General features: G+C 35.6%; 1 protein-coding gene across 1 annotated transcript; it reads left to right on the top strand.

Annotated features, from left to right (window-relative positions):
* Positions 1-609: 609 nt before the first annotated feature.
* Positions 610-2,548, top strand: LOC139900768 (F-box/FBD/LRR-repeat protein At1g13570-like). The gene is made up of 3 exons (XM_071883521.1): positions 610-1,200; positions 1,296-1,427; positions 2,189-2,548. The coding sequence occupies exons 1-3, from the start codon at positions 610-612 to the stop codon at positions 2,546-2,548; spliced, it is 1,083 nt and encodes a 360-aa protein (XP_071739622.1).
* The last annotated feature ends 11,109 nt before the right edge of the window (positions 2,549-13,657 follow it).

The raw sequence follows: 13,657 nt of genomic DNA, 5'->3' as shown, positions 1-13,657 counted from the left end.
TTTGTGATAAATGTTTTTATTTTGGCGGGAAAATGCTCGAAGAAATAATATATAACAATTATCGTGTTTTTCGAGCGTATGTTGAGGTTTAAGATATTAGGGTTTATAGGGTTTAGATATCAGGGCTTAGAAATTTAGGGTTTATGGTTTAGATTTAGGGTTTAGATTTAGGATTTAGATTGAGTTTTTAACACGAACGGTTTAGATTTTAGGGTTTAGGGTTTGGTGTTTTGGGTTTATGGAATAAACCCAAAACACCAAACCCTAAACCCTAAATTCTAAATCGGGCTAAATTTTACTTCACAAAACATGAAGAAAAAAAACGTTAACATTCTTCACGATCAATATTATCTTGAATGTTATTTTTGTCGATCGTTTTTCCGCCTAAATAATAACATTTATCACGAAGTATCTTTTTTAAATGTTCATATTTTCTTGTGATCTTGATGCCTGAAAAAAAAATTCCAAAAAAATGAAAAAAAAAAAATTTGCTTCCACCGCTTCCCCCGATTGGTTACTTTCTCATTGATCCTGCCATATCGTATTAAATTTTAGGTTGTAGCTTTTGTAGAACATCAAACTTGAAGAAAGAAGAGGGGCGTGTATATGATGGAAGTTGATTGCTCAAAAACGGATAGAATTAGCACCCTTCCTAAAGACATAATTGACAGCATATTAACTCTCATGCCACTAGGAGAAGCAATGAAGACAAGCATATTGTCAAAGAAGTGGAGGTATAAATGGGCCAACATTCCTAAACTTTATATGGATTACAACATGTTTGATAGCTATTTATATTATTTTGGAAGTAGTGTTCTTGAGAACACCTTAATTCACAATGCTATCCTCCACGTTTTGCTACTACATACAAGTCCGTTACTTGAGTTTACTTTGCTTATTAACCGAAATTTGTCTTTTGAGATTGACCCGATAATTCTTTATCTTTCAAGAAAAAACAGTACTTTACAACGCCTTACCTTAGCCAATCATTCGGATCACCGCTACAAGCTCCCCATCTCATTTTTTTCTTTCAATAAATTAGAATATTTGGCTCTTAAAAAGTTTGTTTGTAAGCCTCCTTTAACATTCAATTCATTCTGTACCTTGAGGTATTTATGCTTTTACGATAATGTTGAGATCACCACAAAGTCACTTAAACGGATCCTCACCAATTGTCCACTGCTTCAGGAGTTATATTTGGTATGACTGATACATCGTAATTGCTTATGAATTAAGTTTAATCATACTAATTAAGATGTTCTATCACCTAAATATATGTACCTTGATCTATGCAGTATGGAAAGAAAGAAAATGGAGAAAAGGATAATGGATGTGCTATTGCAGAAGAAGATAAGTTAACATTTGTTGAGTTGTTTGAATCTTCGCCAAGGCTTGAGAATTTGGCAATCGAAAAGTATTACATAGAGGTAATAAATTGATGTTGTTTCTCTCTTATCTTATAAGTATATATAATACATAGTCCCCGCAACGGTAGCTTAGTGGTTGGAGCACATGCATCATAAAGTGCTGGTCATGGGTTCAATCCCTGCCTCGTGTCCCTTTAAGCATGAGTTACGCGATTTTCCTCTCACACACACACACATATATATATATATATATATATATATATATATATATATATATATGCTAATCATTGTTTCATACTAAATGAAATTAAGCACTTTGCTACATTCGATATGCCACCGAGGCTCCCAATATCGCTGGTCCATCTCAAGGCTTTATATCTGGGTGTGACTTTTATGGAGCAACATGAGCTTTTGTGTTGCTTTTGCTTGATAAAGAGCTCTTCAAATTTAACCAACTTTACTCTCAAGGTGAATATATAAATTGATTAACGGCATACTCCTTTCGTTACAATTCTATCGTCCACTATTATTTTTTGAGATGTTTTAAATTAGTTGTCCACTTCATAAATGGATAAGAATAATGTGGTAAAGTTATTTTGTGCCCCACTTTATACATGTAAGACAAAATATATGTAAAATATAAGGGGTAAAACTGAAAAATTAACAAAAAAATATATGTGTAAGTTGCTTTTTTCTTAAACTGAATGTTTTTTGTTTCTGGACAACGGATTTGTGACGAAGTGAGTATTATACTATTAATAGTTAATTTTCAAAAAAGGTTTTGACATAAACTTTTTTATGTGATATACATTATATTATAGAATGAACAATCCAATGATTCTCAATCAATTGCTATGGATTTTTTGGGTCTCCAAGAGCACTCTAACTTCAAGTTGTATCACCTTAATAAGCTCGTGATGAAAAACTTTAGTAACTTAGCAATTGAGATGGAGTTTTTGAAGCTCATCGTGACTCAAGCACCAGTGTTGCAAAAAATTCGAATAGAGCTTAATGAAAATTTTCCAGTTGAAGAAGAACTAAAGATATTGAAAGACGAGTTATTTTCAAATGCATCACCTTCCATAAAATTAATGGTTGAACGCCCAATCATGCCTTCTGTCAACAAGATAGAGAAACAATATTACAAAAAGAAACGGAGTGAGACCACAGGGTGCACGTAATGCGCAATTTACCCGCTACCATGTCTCGTGCTCGGAGGGTTTGATTACCCGAGGTCTACTTTTTATGGGAGAGCCAATGTGCTCGTTCATAGGGTGTTTCCTCGCTAATCCAAAAAAGCTAACCCACTACTTATTTCCTATCTAATTGAAATCCAACTACTCTTAAGCAAGACTCTGACTAGACTAGTTGAAGCTAAGGATCTGCCTATTCTATTAGACACAGCTTGGAAAACCTCTACTAATTTTCATTGTGTCCACTTGTAAAGCAAGTGCTCTTGTAAGAGACTCAAACTAAACTAGTTGAAACTTACCATTCTATTAGCTAATCAAGCTTAGAGATTATGGTATTAGGACTTATTACTTAAAATAAAATACTATGATTGTTGAAGTTAGGCAACTCTTATCGGATATTTTAATAGGTTACTAGGTAGATAAAACAAATGAAATAAATAATCGTGTTGACTTCTAACGGAGAAGATCAACAATCTATATCTATCTATATATTCATCTATATATAGTCATATAAAGCTCTAAAATGTTGCTGTTATCATTAAGCTAATTATCCTTTGATTTTCATAATAATGATGTCATAATTTTATATTAATTTAATTAAAAAATAATAAGAAATTTTTTATAAAAATAATATTAATCTCTCCTAAATTGTAAAATCTTCTAAACACCCAAATTCTAAAGCATATTGTACAACTTTTATATAATAATTGTATTTTAATTTTATAAAAAAAATTAAAAGGCATTTATTATTACTAATAATAATTATTATTACTAAAAATATATTCTTATTATGTGCTTTTAATATAATAATTATAATTATAATTATTATATTATTAATATTCAATTATGGATTCTTTTAACGAAATTAATTACGTCACATATGTATGCAAAAATACATGTGTCTATATATTTGTAAAAACAACGACAAGTTTCTTAGTAAAACGGGTTATTAAAATAAATGATTTTAGCATTTACATTCACTTAATACCTAAAACATGTCATTAAATTGTTTCGTTAAAGCAAACCGGTGATTTCACGGGTCATCTCATTAGTACCTTAATAAATATACTGTATATCGACCAATTATTTGTTTCCAAGATAATTCCTTAAATAGCTATAGAATATGCCTTTTCAAAAAAAAAAAAAAAAACGAAAAAAAAAAAGCTATAGAATATGGAAGATGTGAAACTTTACATAAAATAATTATAAAATGAAAATATGAAACTCTATAAAAAGTAATTCAATTTTCTGAACAACAACAAAAAAAAAAAAAAAAAAAAAAAAAAAAAAAAAAAAAAATATATACTTGATGTCTATTTTGAAAATAGACATCAAGTAATCCAATTTCCTAAAAAGGACGCGTCGGCCGAGTCGGGGACGCGTCGGCGACGCGTCGGTCGTTGACCAACGTTGACTTTATTAATAATTTCTTAAATATATATTTATATATGTATAAAATAGTTGATTCTGTACCATAAATTTTTTAAATAAGAACTTGAATTTTAATACAATCAAACTTCAAACTCAATTAACGTTACCGAGTACATAATTAGTAAGAACACAAAGAAAAGAGCGGCCCAGAAAATGAAAACAAACCCTAATTTTAAAACATATCACATCTTGACGAAAATTTGACTGATTTTGACCATTTTTGACCAACTTTGACCGTCTTTGACAGACTTTGACCGAACTTTTAGCTTTGACCGTCTTTTGAGTCGTTTTCAGAAAGAAAGAAAAAATGGATGGAGAACCCAAAAAAATGACGCATCAGCCGACGCGTCGGCCAAGTCGGCCGACGCGTCGGCCAAGTCGGCCGACGCGTCGGCCAATTCGGCCGACTTTTACAACACTGCTATTTTCTTCGGGTATATGGGAGAAAGGGAAATACTACTTGGCTTGGTAGGAGCTTTGCTTGCACCTCAGACTACTTAGTCGCCCATGATGATAATGAGATTTAAACCTTAGACTTCTTATGAGTATGAAGATAATCGAGTGGAATAGTAAAGTGATAGATCTCTTCGAAGATAGAGATCGGGAATAGATTTTAACTAATATAAACTAATTTTAAATTTTTAACCAATATCTTTTCGAACAAATGTGTACAACGAGAATAAAAAGTCCGTGTTTCGTTGCGGGATGATTTGGTAGGTTAACGGAACGTTAAAAACGGTTAACATGTTGGTTGACGATCGGTTAATTGAACGGTGAAAACGGTTAACGACCAGACAATTAAACGTTAAAAGAATTAAGAAATGAAAGTTGAAGGAGAAAAAGAAAGTACAAAAAAGTATAATTTTAAAAGTTTTATAAAAGAAAACAGTTTACCAAAATATCCCTAAAGTTGAGAGTAATTACCAAATTGTCATCGTGAGTAGTTTTAAACCTCATGACATTTAGTATATTATTATAATACAGTGGTGGAAGCAGGAACTTTTTTCACCGTCCAGGGGCGAAATTTTTTTTAATACGTAGCAACTTTTTTTGGGCAAAATATGAAAGTTTTGGGATAAAATATGGACGTTTTTGGGCAAAATCTGGAAGTTTTTGGGCAAAATTTAAGAGTTTTTGGCAAAATATGAAGGTCTTGGGGCAAATTATGGAAGTTTTGGAGCAAAATATGAAGATTTTGGGATAAAATATGGAGACTTTGGGGCAAAAAAAAATTCCACAAGAGTAATTCGTAAAAATCCAAAATTTTTGCACTAAAAATTACAAATCCACTGCCCGCTCTGTCCCTTCTTATTTTCGCCCATGTATGTGTATACGTTAGTGATGTTAAGCGAGGTGTATATAAAATAGTTTATATTTTACTAGGAAAAACTATTAAATACGATACAATTTTACACAAGATATTTATTTATTTATAGAATGGGATATACCTAAACCTTGCTACAACACTATAGGCAGTGTACCTAATCGTAGAGTAGTGTAGTTTTTAGTAAGTCCGGTTCGTTCCACAGGGAGCTGGTGATACTTACTATATTTTTAACTATATTTATACAAAATATATATAATTATATAAGTAGTAATATTATTATAAAAGGGGGTTTTACCGTTTAATGACCGGTTTGTCGATTCTATATTTTAAGCGTAAAGATAAATGACGATAATTAAAGTGCGTAAAATAATGACAATAAATAAAATGACAGTAAATAAAATTGCGAGTAATAAAATGACAGTAAATAAAGATACGATGAGAAATATAATAAAAGAATTATGCTTATTTAAACTTCCGTAATCATGATGTTTGACGTGTTGATTTTAATTTATTACCATGGGTTAATTGTCCTTTGTCCTGGTTTATTTGATACGTCTATCTGGTTTTTTGTCCATAATAGTCCATCGGTCATAAAAATAAAGTGCGAGTATCCTCGTCAAATTACCCTTATACCCGAAGTCAAATATTCCAACTGATTAAGGATTTAAACTGTGACGCAGTTATCACTTCTGTCAACAATTACACCAGTTATCACTGTATGTAATCCACCCCTGTTTTAATTAGTTTATGAATATTAATTCATCCACTTGATCAGAATGAATAATCAATTACCCAACCCAATTGATTAATTAAATGATTATAACAGATTCCATATGAACATCACTAAATAGGACAACCATAATCATTATTAATTATTAGGTTAATTAATTTGAAGATAGGTTCGACAGACTCCAATGAGTTGTCACTCAATTAGACAATACCCCCCATCTATTAATAGTCAATAGTTCAATTTCCACAAGTGTCGGTCTTTTGCCCAAACCTTAATTATGGTCCAAAGTTCAATAACCCCTTCTTAATATTTTAGCCCAACATCACGATTACTTCGGCTCAAATAAGCATAATAATAACTTAGTTACGATACATTAATGTAAAAAGGTTGAACATAACTTACAATGATTAAAAATAGCGTAGCGTTACACGGACAGAATTTCGACTTACACACTCAAACGATCTCTATCATAAATCTTATTATTATCATAATTTAAAATTAAAATTAAGATTATTGTTATATCTTATTAAGTTAACATTATGATAGAGATATAGAATATAGATATTGATAATTGATATTGATAAATAAGAAAAAGATAGAAAAGGTGTGTTTTTACATTACGATTACAAAGCCTTTTATAGGCGAATTTAGAAATTGAATTTTCACTTATGACCCCTGAACTATGCTCAATTAACAACTTTTTATTATTTAATATTATTCTTATTATGAATTATTTAAATATTATATTTTATTCTTGTGCATAGTTGACTCGTAATTTTTACACCGTTGCGTCGAGCGTTGAGAGTTGACTCTGGTCCCGGTTCCGGATTTTCGAACGTCCTTGCGTACAATTTTATATTTTGTACTTTGTGTTTTGTAACTTGTACTCTTGTCATTTTTAGACGTTCCTCATCAATAATTTGAACCTTTTTGATTGTATCTTGTACTTTTGAGCTTTTTGGACCTTTGTGTCTTCAATTCGTCGTTTTCGCCTTTTGTCTTCGCACTTATTTAAAATAAACGAATATTACTTGAAAATGGAACAATTGCAACTAAAATCTTGTCTTTCTTGGGGGATTTTGCTATGAAATATATGTTCCTTTTTAGCCTTATCAATATCCCCACACTTGAGCGTTGCTTGTCCTCAAGCAATACAGTCTTGAAATAATATAATACATCACACGAATCACTTCTTTATTCTTCACACTTTGTACATCAGTGATTTTGATAGAGCGGTATAAACAATGATAGTAACTGTGACGCCCCGTACTAAATCATCATGTACGGACCATCATCAACAGGATCATTACAAGGTTAAGTACTATATGCGTTTTCAAAACAAAGTTTGCATTCATTAATAAAAGTGACGTCATAACATACGTCAATTGTTTTACAAATCAAAGTATGCTTCACAGAGTAGAAGCATTAAATAAGTGTACGTGACCATAATGGTCGTTACATAACATAAGTTCATAAGTAAAAAGTTTGAATGCAACATAAGTAGTCATGCGATAACAACTCTAGGCAGCGGGTTCTACAGCACGACTAGTAAGATAACGGAAGCGACTTCAAGCACCTGAGAAAATACATGCTTAAAAAGGTCAACACAAAGGTTGGTGAGCTATAGTTTAAGTATAACAGTAATGTAAGTAGGCCACGAGATTTCAGTGCTACAACGAGCGTTTCAAAAGTATGTAAAAGTATATGCTTAACCGTGGGCACCCGGTAACTAACTTAACGTTTAATGTACCCCCTTAAAGTGCACATGGCAAGTGCGTATAACCTCGAAGTATTAAACACTCGTTAAATGCTAGCGCTACTAGCCCGAGTGGGGATGTCAAACCCTATGGATCCATATCTAAGATTCGCGTTCACGGTTCAAAAACCAATGATTAAACGTTACCGAGCTAAAGGGAATGTTTCTGCCGTTATATAACCCACACATATATAAAGTTTAAGTACTCGTGCCTAGTATGTAAAACATAAAATCCGCATGTATTCTCAGTTCCCAAAATAAGTTAAAGTAAAAAGGGAAAGCTATAACTCACAATGATTAGTAGTAATGGTAAGGTAGTAGTCGGAAAGTGGTGTGCAAGTAACGGTCCAAACGTCCTCAACCTAAGTCAAATAGCACTAAGTCAATAAGTCGTCTCAAAAGATTTACAAGTACGTAATTAAGGTCATAAGGGTCATCATCAATCATCATTAAACAAAAGGTAACAAGTAAGACTCGTTTATGAAAGTCGTTTAAAACAAAGGCTGACTTCGGTCAGTCACCACGGCCTCTACCCTTACTGAATTAAGGTGAGACCAGTGGTCATGGCTCCGTCTATGAGTCCCTTAAGTGTGGTAAAATTTACAGAAGCAAACTCGTCTTGGTTTGACCGTGGCGACGGTCTAAGTGCGAGTAGGTCAGAAATTTCTGCACAACGTTAAAGGACATGGTAACGATCGGAGGGCCATAAATCCTAAACCGTAACTCGGATTAAGACGAGTCCTATATGAAAAGTTATCTACTCGAAAAGTTCTATCTAAAAATCAAGGTTAGAACAGCCCAGGTCTACTGGTCTGTTCCAGAAGCATCAGGTCAGTAGGTCTTGGACAGAACAGTGGGTTTTGGAGAGTTCCGGTTGTCTCGGTGCTTGATGTTCATCACGGTTCTCATTCTTGATGCGTATAGCTTCAAGTGTACAACTCGTTGATGTGTTAACATCATTTTGACCAAGGTTTGTCCATCATAACTCAAGTGCAAGTGTTGTAGGTGTTTGATGAACCAAGGTTACATGTAAGTTTATGAACAAGTTCATGAACACTAAGAAAGATCACAACCAAGTGTTGGATCCATGATACTTGCACCAAAGTGTAAGCTCTTGTTGTTTTCATGTCCTTGTTCAAATGTGTAGTAAGCAACTATCAATAAGAAATAAAGAAAATGAATTATAAGCCTAAACCAACCATGAAGGTGGTATTCTAGTAACATATATCAAACAAGAACACAAGTAACAATTATAAAGATTATAACTTTAAATCTTTTGAAACAAGATAAAGTAGAAAACTAACTAAATAAGAAAATGGTTCATAGTTGCTCATACTTTTAAAGATTCAACCCAAGTTGATCTTTAAGTGAAGTAACTTTAAAGTTACTTCAAGAACTACAAGTAATGAGTTTATACAACTATGAACTTTAATCTTTTGAAACAAAATATGTAGAACATAACTAGATAGATTATGTTCTTGGATGTTCTTGATAAATACAAAATATAAATGAAGAATCAAACTAAAGAGTTGATTCTTGAAACATGTAAAGAAAGACAAGTAAGTAAGTAAGTAAACAACTTAGTAATCTACAAGTAATTAAACTACAACAAGATTAAGTAACAAACAACAAAAGATGATGATGATTATGGGGTGTTTGTAATTCGGTTTTGGGACAAAGAAAAGAGAAGAAAAGTTGTTCATAATACTTACAATCTTTAGAGAAAAAATGAGAGAGAAAAGAGAGAAAAGTATGCAAGTAATGTGTGTGTAAAATGAAAGAGTAAATGTGAATGAAGTAAGTAATGAAATTTGAAAACCAAAACTCCCATCAAAAGGCTCTAAGGCCACATTTTTCTGCAGCAAAATGGAGGGAGGGAGAAGTCTTATGGTTACTAGCATGTAAAGATGACAAAAGTTGGGTAAAAGAGGGGTTTACATGGGGATCAAGTGTTAACAAGATTCTAAATGGATGTAACTAACTAGTTACACTTAAGTTTGATACTTGCAAGTCTTAATGGGCTAATTAAGTCCAACTAATAAGTAGGGTGGGCTCTCATAAGTCCATGTACATGTATAAAGCCCAAGTTGTATGCAAGTAACAAGTAAGTCCACTAAATGCCCAAGTAATTAACTAATAGCCTTAGTTAATTAAAATGATTAATAAAATTAATCATGAATGTAAATAATATCTTAAAATATTATTCGTGCAAGTTCCGGGTGTCACAAAGACGTTTCGGGCATTTAAAGTTCAAGTACGGGCAATTAAAGCAACATGTAAATGTAATAACATACATTCGTTTAATCAAGCGTATTAATAATAATAATTATTAATAAATAACGTAGGAAAAACCAGGGTCGTTACATTACCCACCTGTTAAAGAAAATTTCGTCCCGAAATTTAAGCTGAAGTAGATGGAGGAGTCGGGAAAAGATGAGGATATTTCCGCATCATTTGATCCTCTCGTTCCCAAGTAAACTCAGGTCCTCGTTTGGCATTCCATCGTACTCGTACAATCGGAATCTTGTTGCGTTTCAAAGTTTTGATCTCACGATCCATAATCTCAACAGGTTCCTCCACAAAGTGGAGTTTGTCGTCAATAGTAAGTTCTTCCAATGGTATGATGAGTTCGGGTGCAGCAAGACACTTCTTCAAGTTTGACACATGGAAGGTAGGATGAACTGAGCTCAATTGTGCTGGTAGATCCAAACGGTAAGCAACTGGTCCAACACGTTCCAAGATTTCGAAAGGACCAATGTATCGTGGGTTCAACTTTCCACGTTTTCCAAAACGGATCACACCTTTCCAAGGTGCAACCTTCAACATTACACGATCACCAGCATTAAATTCAAAGTCCTTACGTTTAAGATCGGCATAACTCTTTTGGCGATCACGGGCAGTCTTAAGTCTAGCTTGAATCTGAGCAATCTTCTCCGTCGTTTCGTGGACTACCTCGGGTCCGGTGATTTGCTTTTCGCCTACTTCGGCCCAACAAATAGGAGATCGGCACTTACGACCATACAATGCTTCAAAAGGTGCAGCATTAATGCTAGAGTGATAACTGTTGTTGTACGAGAATTCGGCGAGTGGCAAATGCCTTTCCCAGGCCTTTCCAAAATCAATGACACATGCACGCAGCATGTCCTCCAAGGTCTGAATCGTTCGTTCACTTTGCCCGTCAGTCTGAGGATGATAAGCAGTACTCATGTCAAGACGAGTTCCCATGGCTTCTTGCAAAGAACGCCAAAATCTGGAAGCAAAACGGGGATCGCGATCGGAGATGATTGATAAAGGTACACCATGACGAGATACAACCTCTTTGATGTACAGCTGAGCAAGTCTTTCCATTGTATCAGTTTCCTTCATCGCTAGGAAGTGTGCAGATTTGGTGAGGCGGTCAACAATAACCCAAATAGTATCGCATCCGCCCACCGTCTTCGGCAGCTTAGTAATGAAATCCATTGTGATCCTTTCCCACTTCCATTGTGGGATTTCCGGCTGTTGAAGTAACCCAGAAGGTCTCTGATGCTCGGCTTTAACCTTTGAGCAAGTCAAACACTTTCCAACATAAGTCGCAACGTCCTTCTTAAGATTCGGCCACCAATACTGTTCTTTAAGGTCGTGGTACATCTTACCTGCACCGGGGTGAATCGAATATCTCGATTTGTGTGCTTCATCAAGTATCAGGCTTCGTAGATCTCCATAGTAAGGTACCCAAATTCTTCCAGCATAACATCGGAGTCCAGACTCTCTAACCTCGAATCGAGAGACAAGTATGTTCAAATGCTCGTGAGATATGTTCTCCTCCTTGAGAGCCTCAACTTGGGCTACTCTGATCTGGTTGTTGAGGTTCGAATGGATGGTGATGTTCAGAGCCCTAACACGGAGAGGTGCCGTTCTCTCCTTTCGGCTTAAAGCGTCAGCTACAACATTGGCCTTGCCAGGGTGATAACGGAGTTCACAATCGTAGTCGTTGAGCGTCTCGATCCATCGACGCTGTCTCATATTCAATTGCTTCTGATCGAAGATGTGCTGGAGACTCTTGTGATCGGTGAAGATAGTGCTCTTAGTTCCATACAAATAATGTCTCCACAATTTGAGTGCAAAGACAACGGCTCCAAGTTCGAGATCATGTGTAGTGTAGTTCCGCTCGTGAATCTTCAATTGGCGGGAGGCATAGGCAATAACCTTTGATCGTTGCATCAGTACACAACCAAAACCACTCTTCGATGCATCGCAATAAACAACAAAGTCGTCACTGCCTTCAGGAAGTGATAGGATAGGTGCGGAGGTTAACTTCTTCTTCAAAGTTTGGAATGCTGATTCGTGTGTGGGTTCCCAAATGAACTTCTTGCCCTTGTGAGTCAGTGCGGTCAAAGGACGCGCAATCAGAGAAAATCCTTCGATAAACCTTCGATAATAACCGGCGAGACCTAGAAATTGGCGAATATGCATTGGAGTAGTGGGGGTCTCCCACTTGCTGATGGCTTCAATCTTGGCGGGATCAACTTTGATACCCTGGTCGCTCACAACATGACCCAAAAACTGTACTTCCTTCAACCAAAATTCGCACTTGGAGAATTTGGCGTAAAGTTGCTCTTGTCTTAAGAGTTCAAGCACTAGCCGAAGGTGTTGCTCATGTTCTTCTTCGCTCTTAGAGTAGATGAGGATATCATCTATGAAGACGATAACAAACTTATCCAAGTAAGGCTTGCAGACACGATTCATGAGATCCATGAACACGGCAGGTGCATTTGTCAAACCGAATGGCATCACGAGGAACTCATAATGACCATAACGGGTCCTGAATGCAGTTTTCATCACGTCACTTTCCTTCACCCTCAGCTGGTGATAACCGGATCGCAAATCGATCTTTGAATAAACGCTCGATCCTTGTAGTTGATCAAAAAGATCATCAATTCGTGGAAGAGGATATCGATTCTTGATAGTCAATTTGTTGAGTTCACGGTAGTCGATACACATACGGAAGGATCCATCCTTCTTCTTTACAAACAACACAGGTGCGCCCCAAGGCGAGAAGCTTGGTTGGATAAACCCTCGATCTAATAGCTCTTGTAGTTGACTCTGTAATTCTTGCATCTCGGAAGGTGCGAGTCTATAAGGTGCGTGAGCTACAGGTGCAGCTCCTGGCACTAAGTCAATCTGAAACTCTACTGCTCTCTGCGGCGGTAATCCAGGCAATTCCTCTGGGAAGACATCAGAAAATTCGTTCACAATTCGTACGTCGTTCACGTCCTTCACCTCAGTTTCTACCGCTTTCACATGTGCTAGGACAGCAAAGCGTCCCTTCTTCATAATCTTTTGCGCTTTCACGCAACTAATGAGGTTCAACTTCAAGGTACATCTCTCTCCATAGATAACCAGTGGTTCGCCATCTCCTTGTGGTATGCGAAGTGCTTTATCTCCACAGATAACATCGGCCTTTATCTTGCTCAACCAATCCATACCGACGATCGCGTCAAAACTTCCCAGTTTGATAGGTATCAAATCAATTTCGAAATCTGCACCAGCTATGTTGATAATAGCTCCACGACTAATATGGTCAACCTTTTCAAGTTTTCCATTGGCGACCTCGACAAGCATACTTTCCTTCAAAGGAACTAACGACCAATCTAACTTATCACAAAAATGTCTACACACATAGCTCCTATCGGCACCAGTATCAAATAGGACAGAAGCTAAAAGATTGTTGATCTTGAATATACCTGTCACCAAGTCGGGGTTGTCGCGAGCGTCCCTTGCATTAACGTTGAAGGCTCTAGCACGTGGTGGTCCGCCATCCTTACGCTTGTTAGGACACTCGTTTCTGAAATGGCCCTTCTTTCCACATTC

The sequence above is a fragment of the Rutidosis leptorrhynchoides genome, chromosome 3 (genome assembly GCF_046630445.1).
Source record: "Rutidosis leptorrhynchoides isolate AG116_Rl617_1_P2 chromosome 3, CSIRO_AGI_Rlap_v1, whole genome shotgun sequence".
Classification (NCBI taxonomy): domain Eukaryota; kingdom Viridiplantae; phylum Streptophyta; class Magnoliopsida; order Asterales; family Asteraceae; genus Rutidosis; species Rutidosis leptorrhynchoides.
The sequence above is the reverse complement of the archived record's forward strand: the minus strand, read 5'-3'. Positions and strand labels throughout refer to the sequence as shown.

Bases quoted from the DNA above. Each gene is read 5' to 3' on its own strand.
- LOC139900768 (XM_071883521.1), top strand. From the start codon at position 610: ATGGAAGTTGATTGCTCAAAAACGGATAGAATTAGCACCCTTCCTAAA. The intron at 1,201-1,295 runs GTATGACTGATA...TGATCTATGCAG, and splicing joins TGCTTCAGGAGTTATATTTG to TATGGAAAGAAAGAAAATGG. The intron at 1,428-2,188 runs GTAATAAATTGA...ATTATATTATAG, and splicing joins TCGAAAAGTATTACATAGAG to AATGAACAATCCAATGATTC.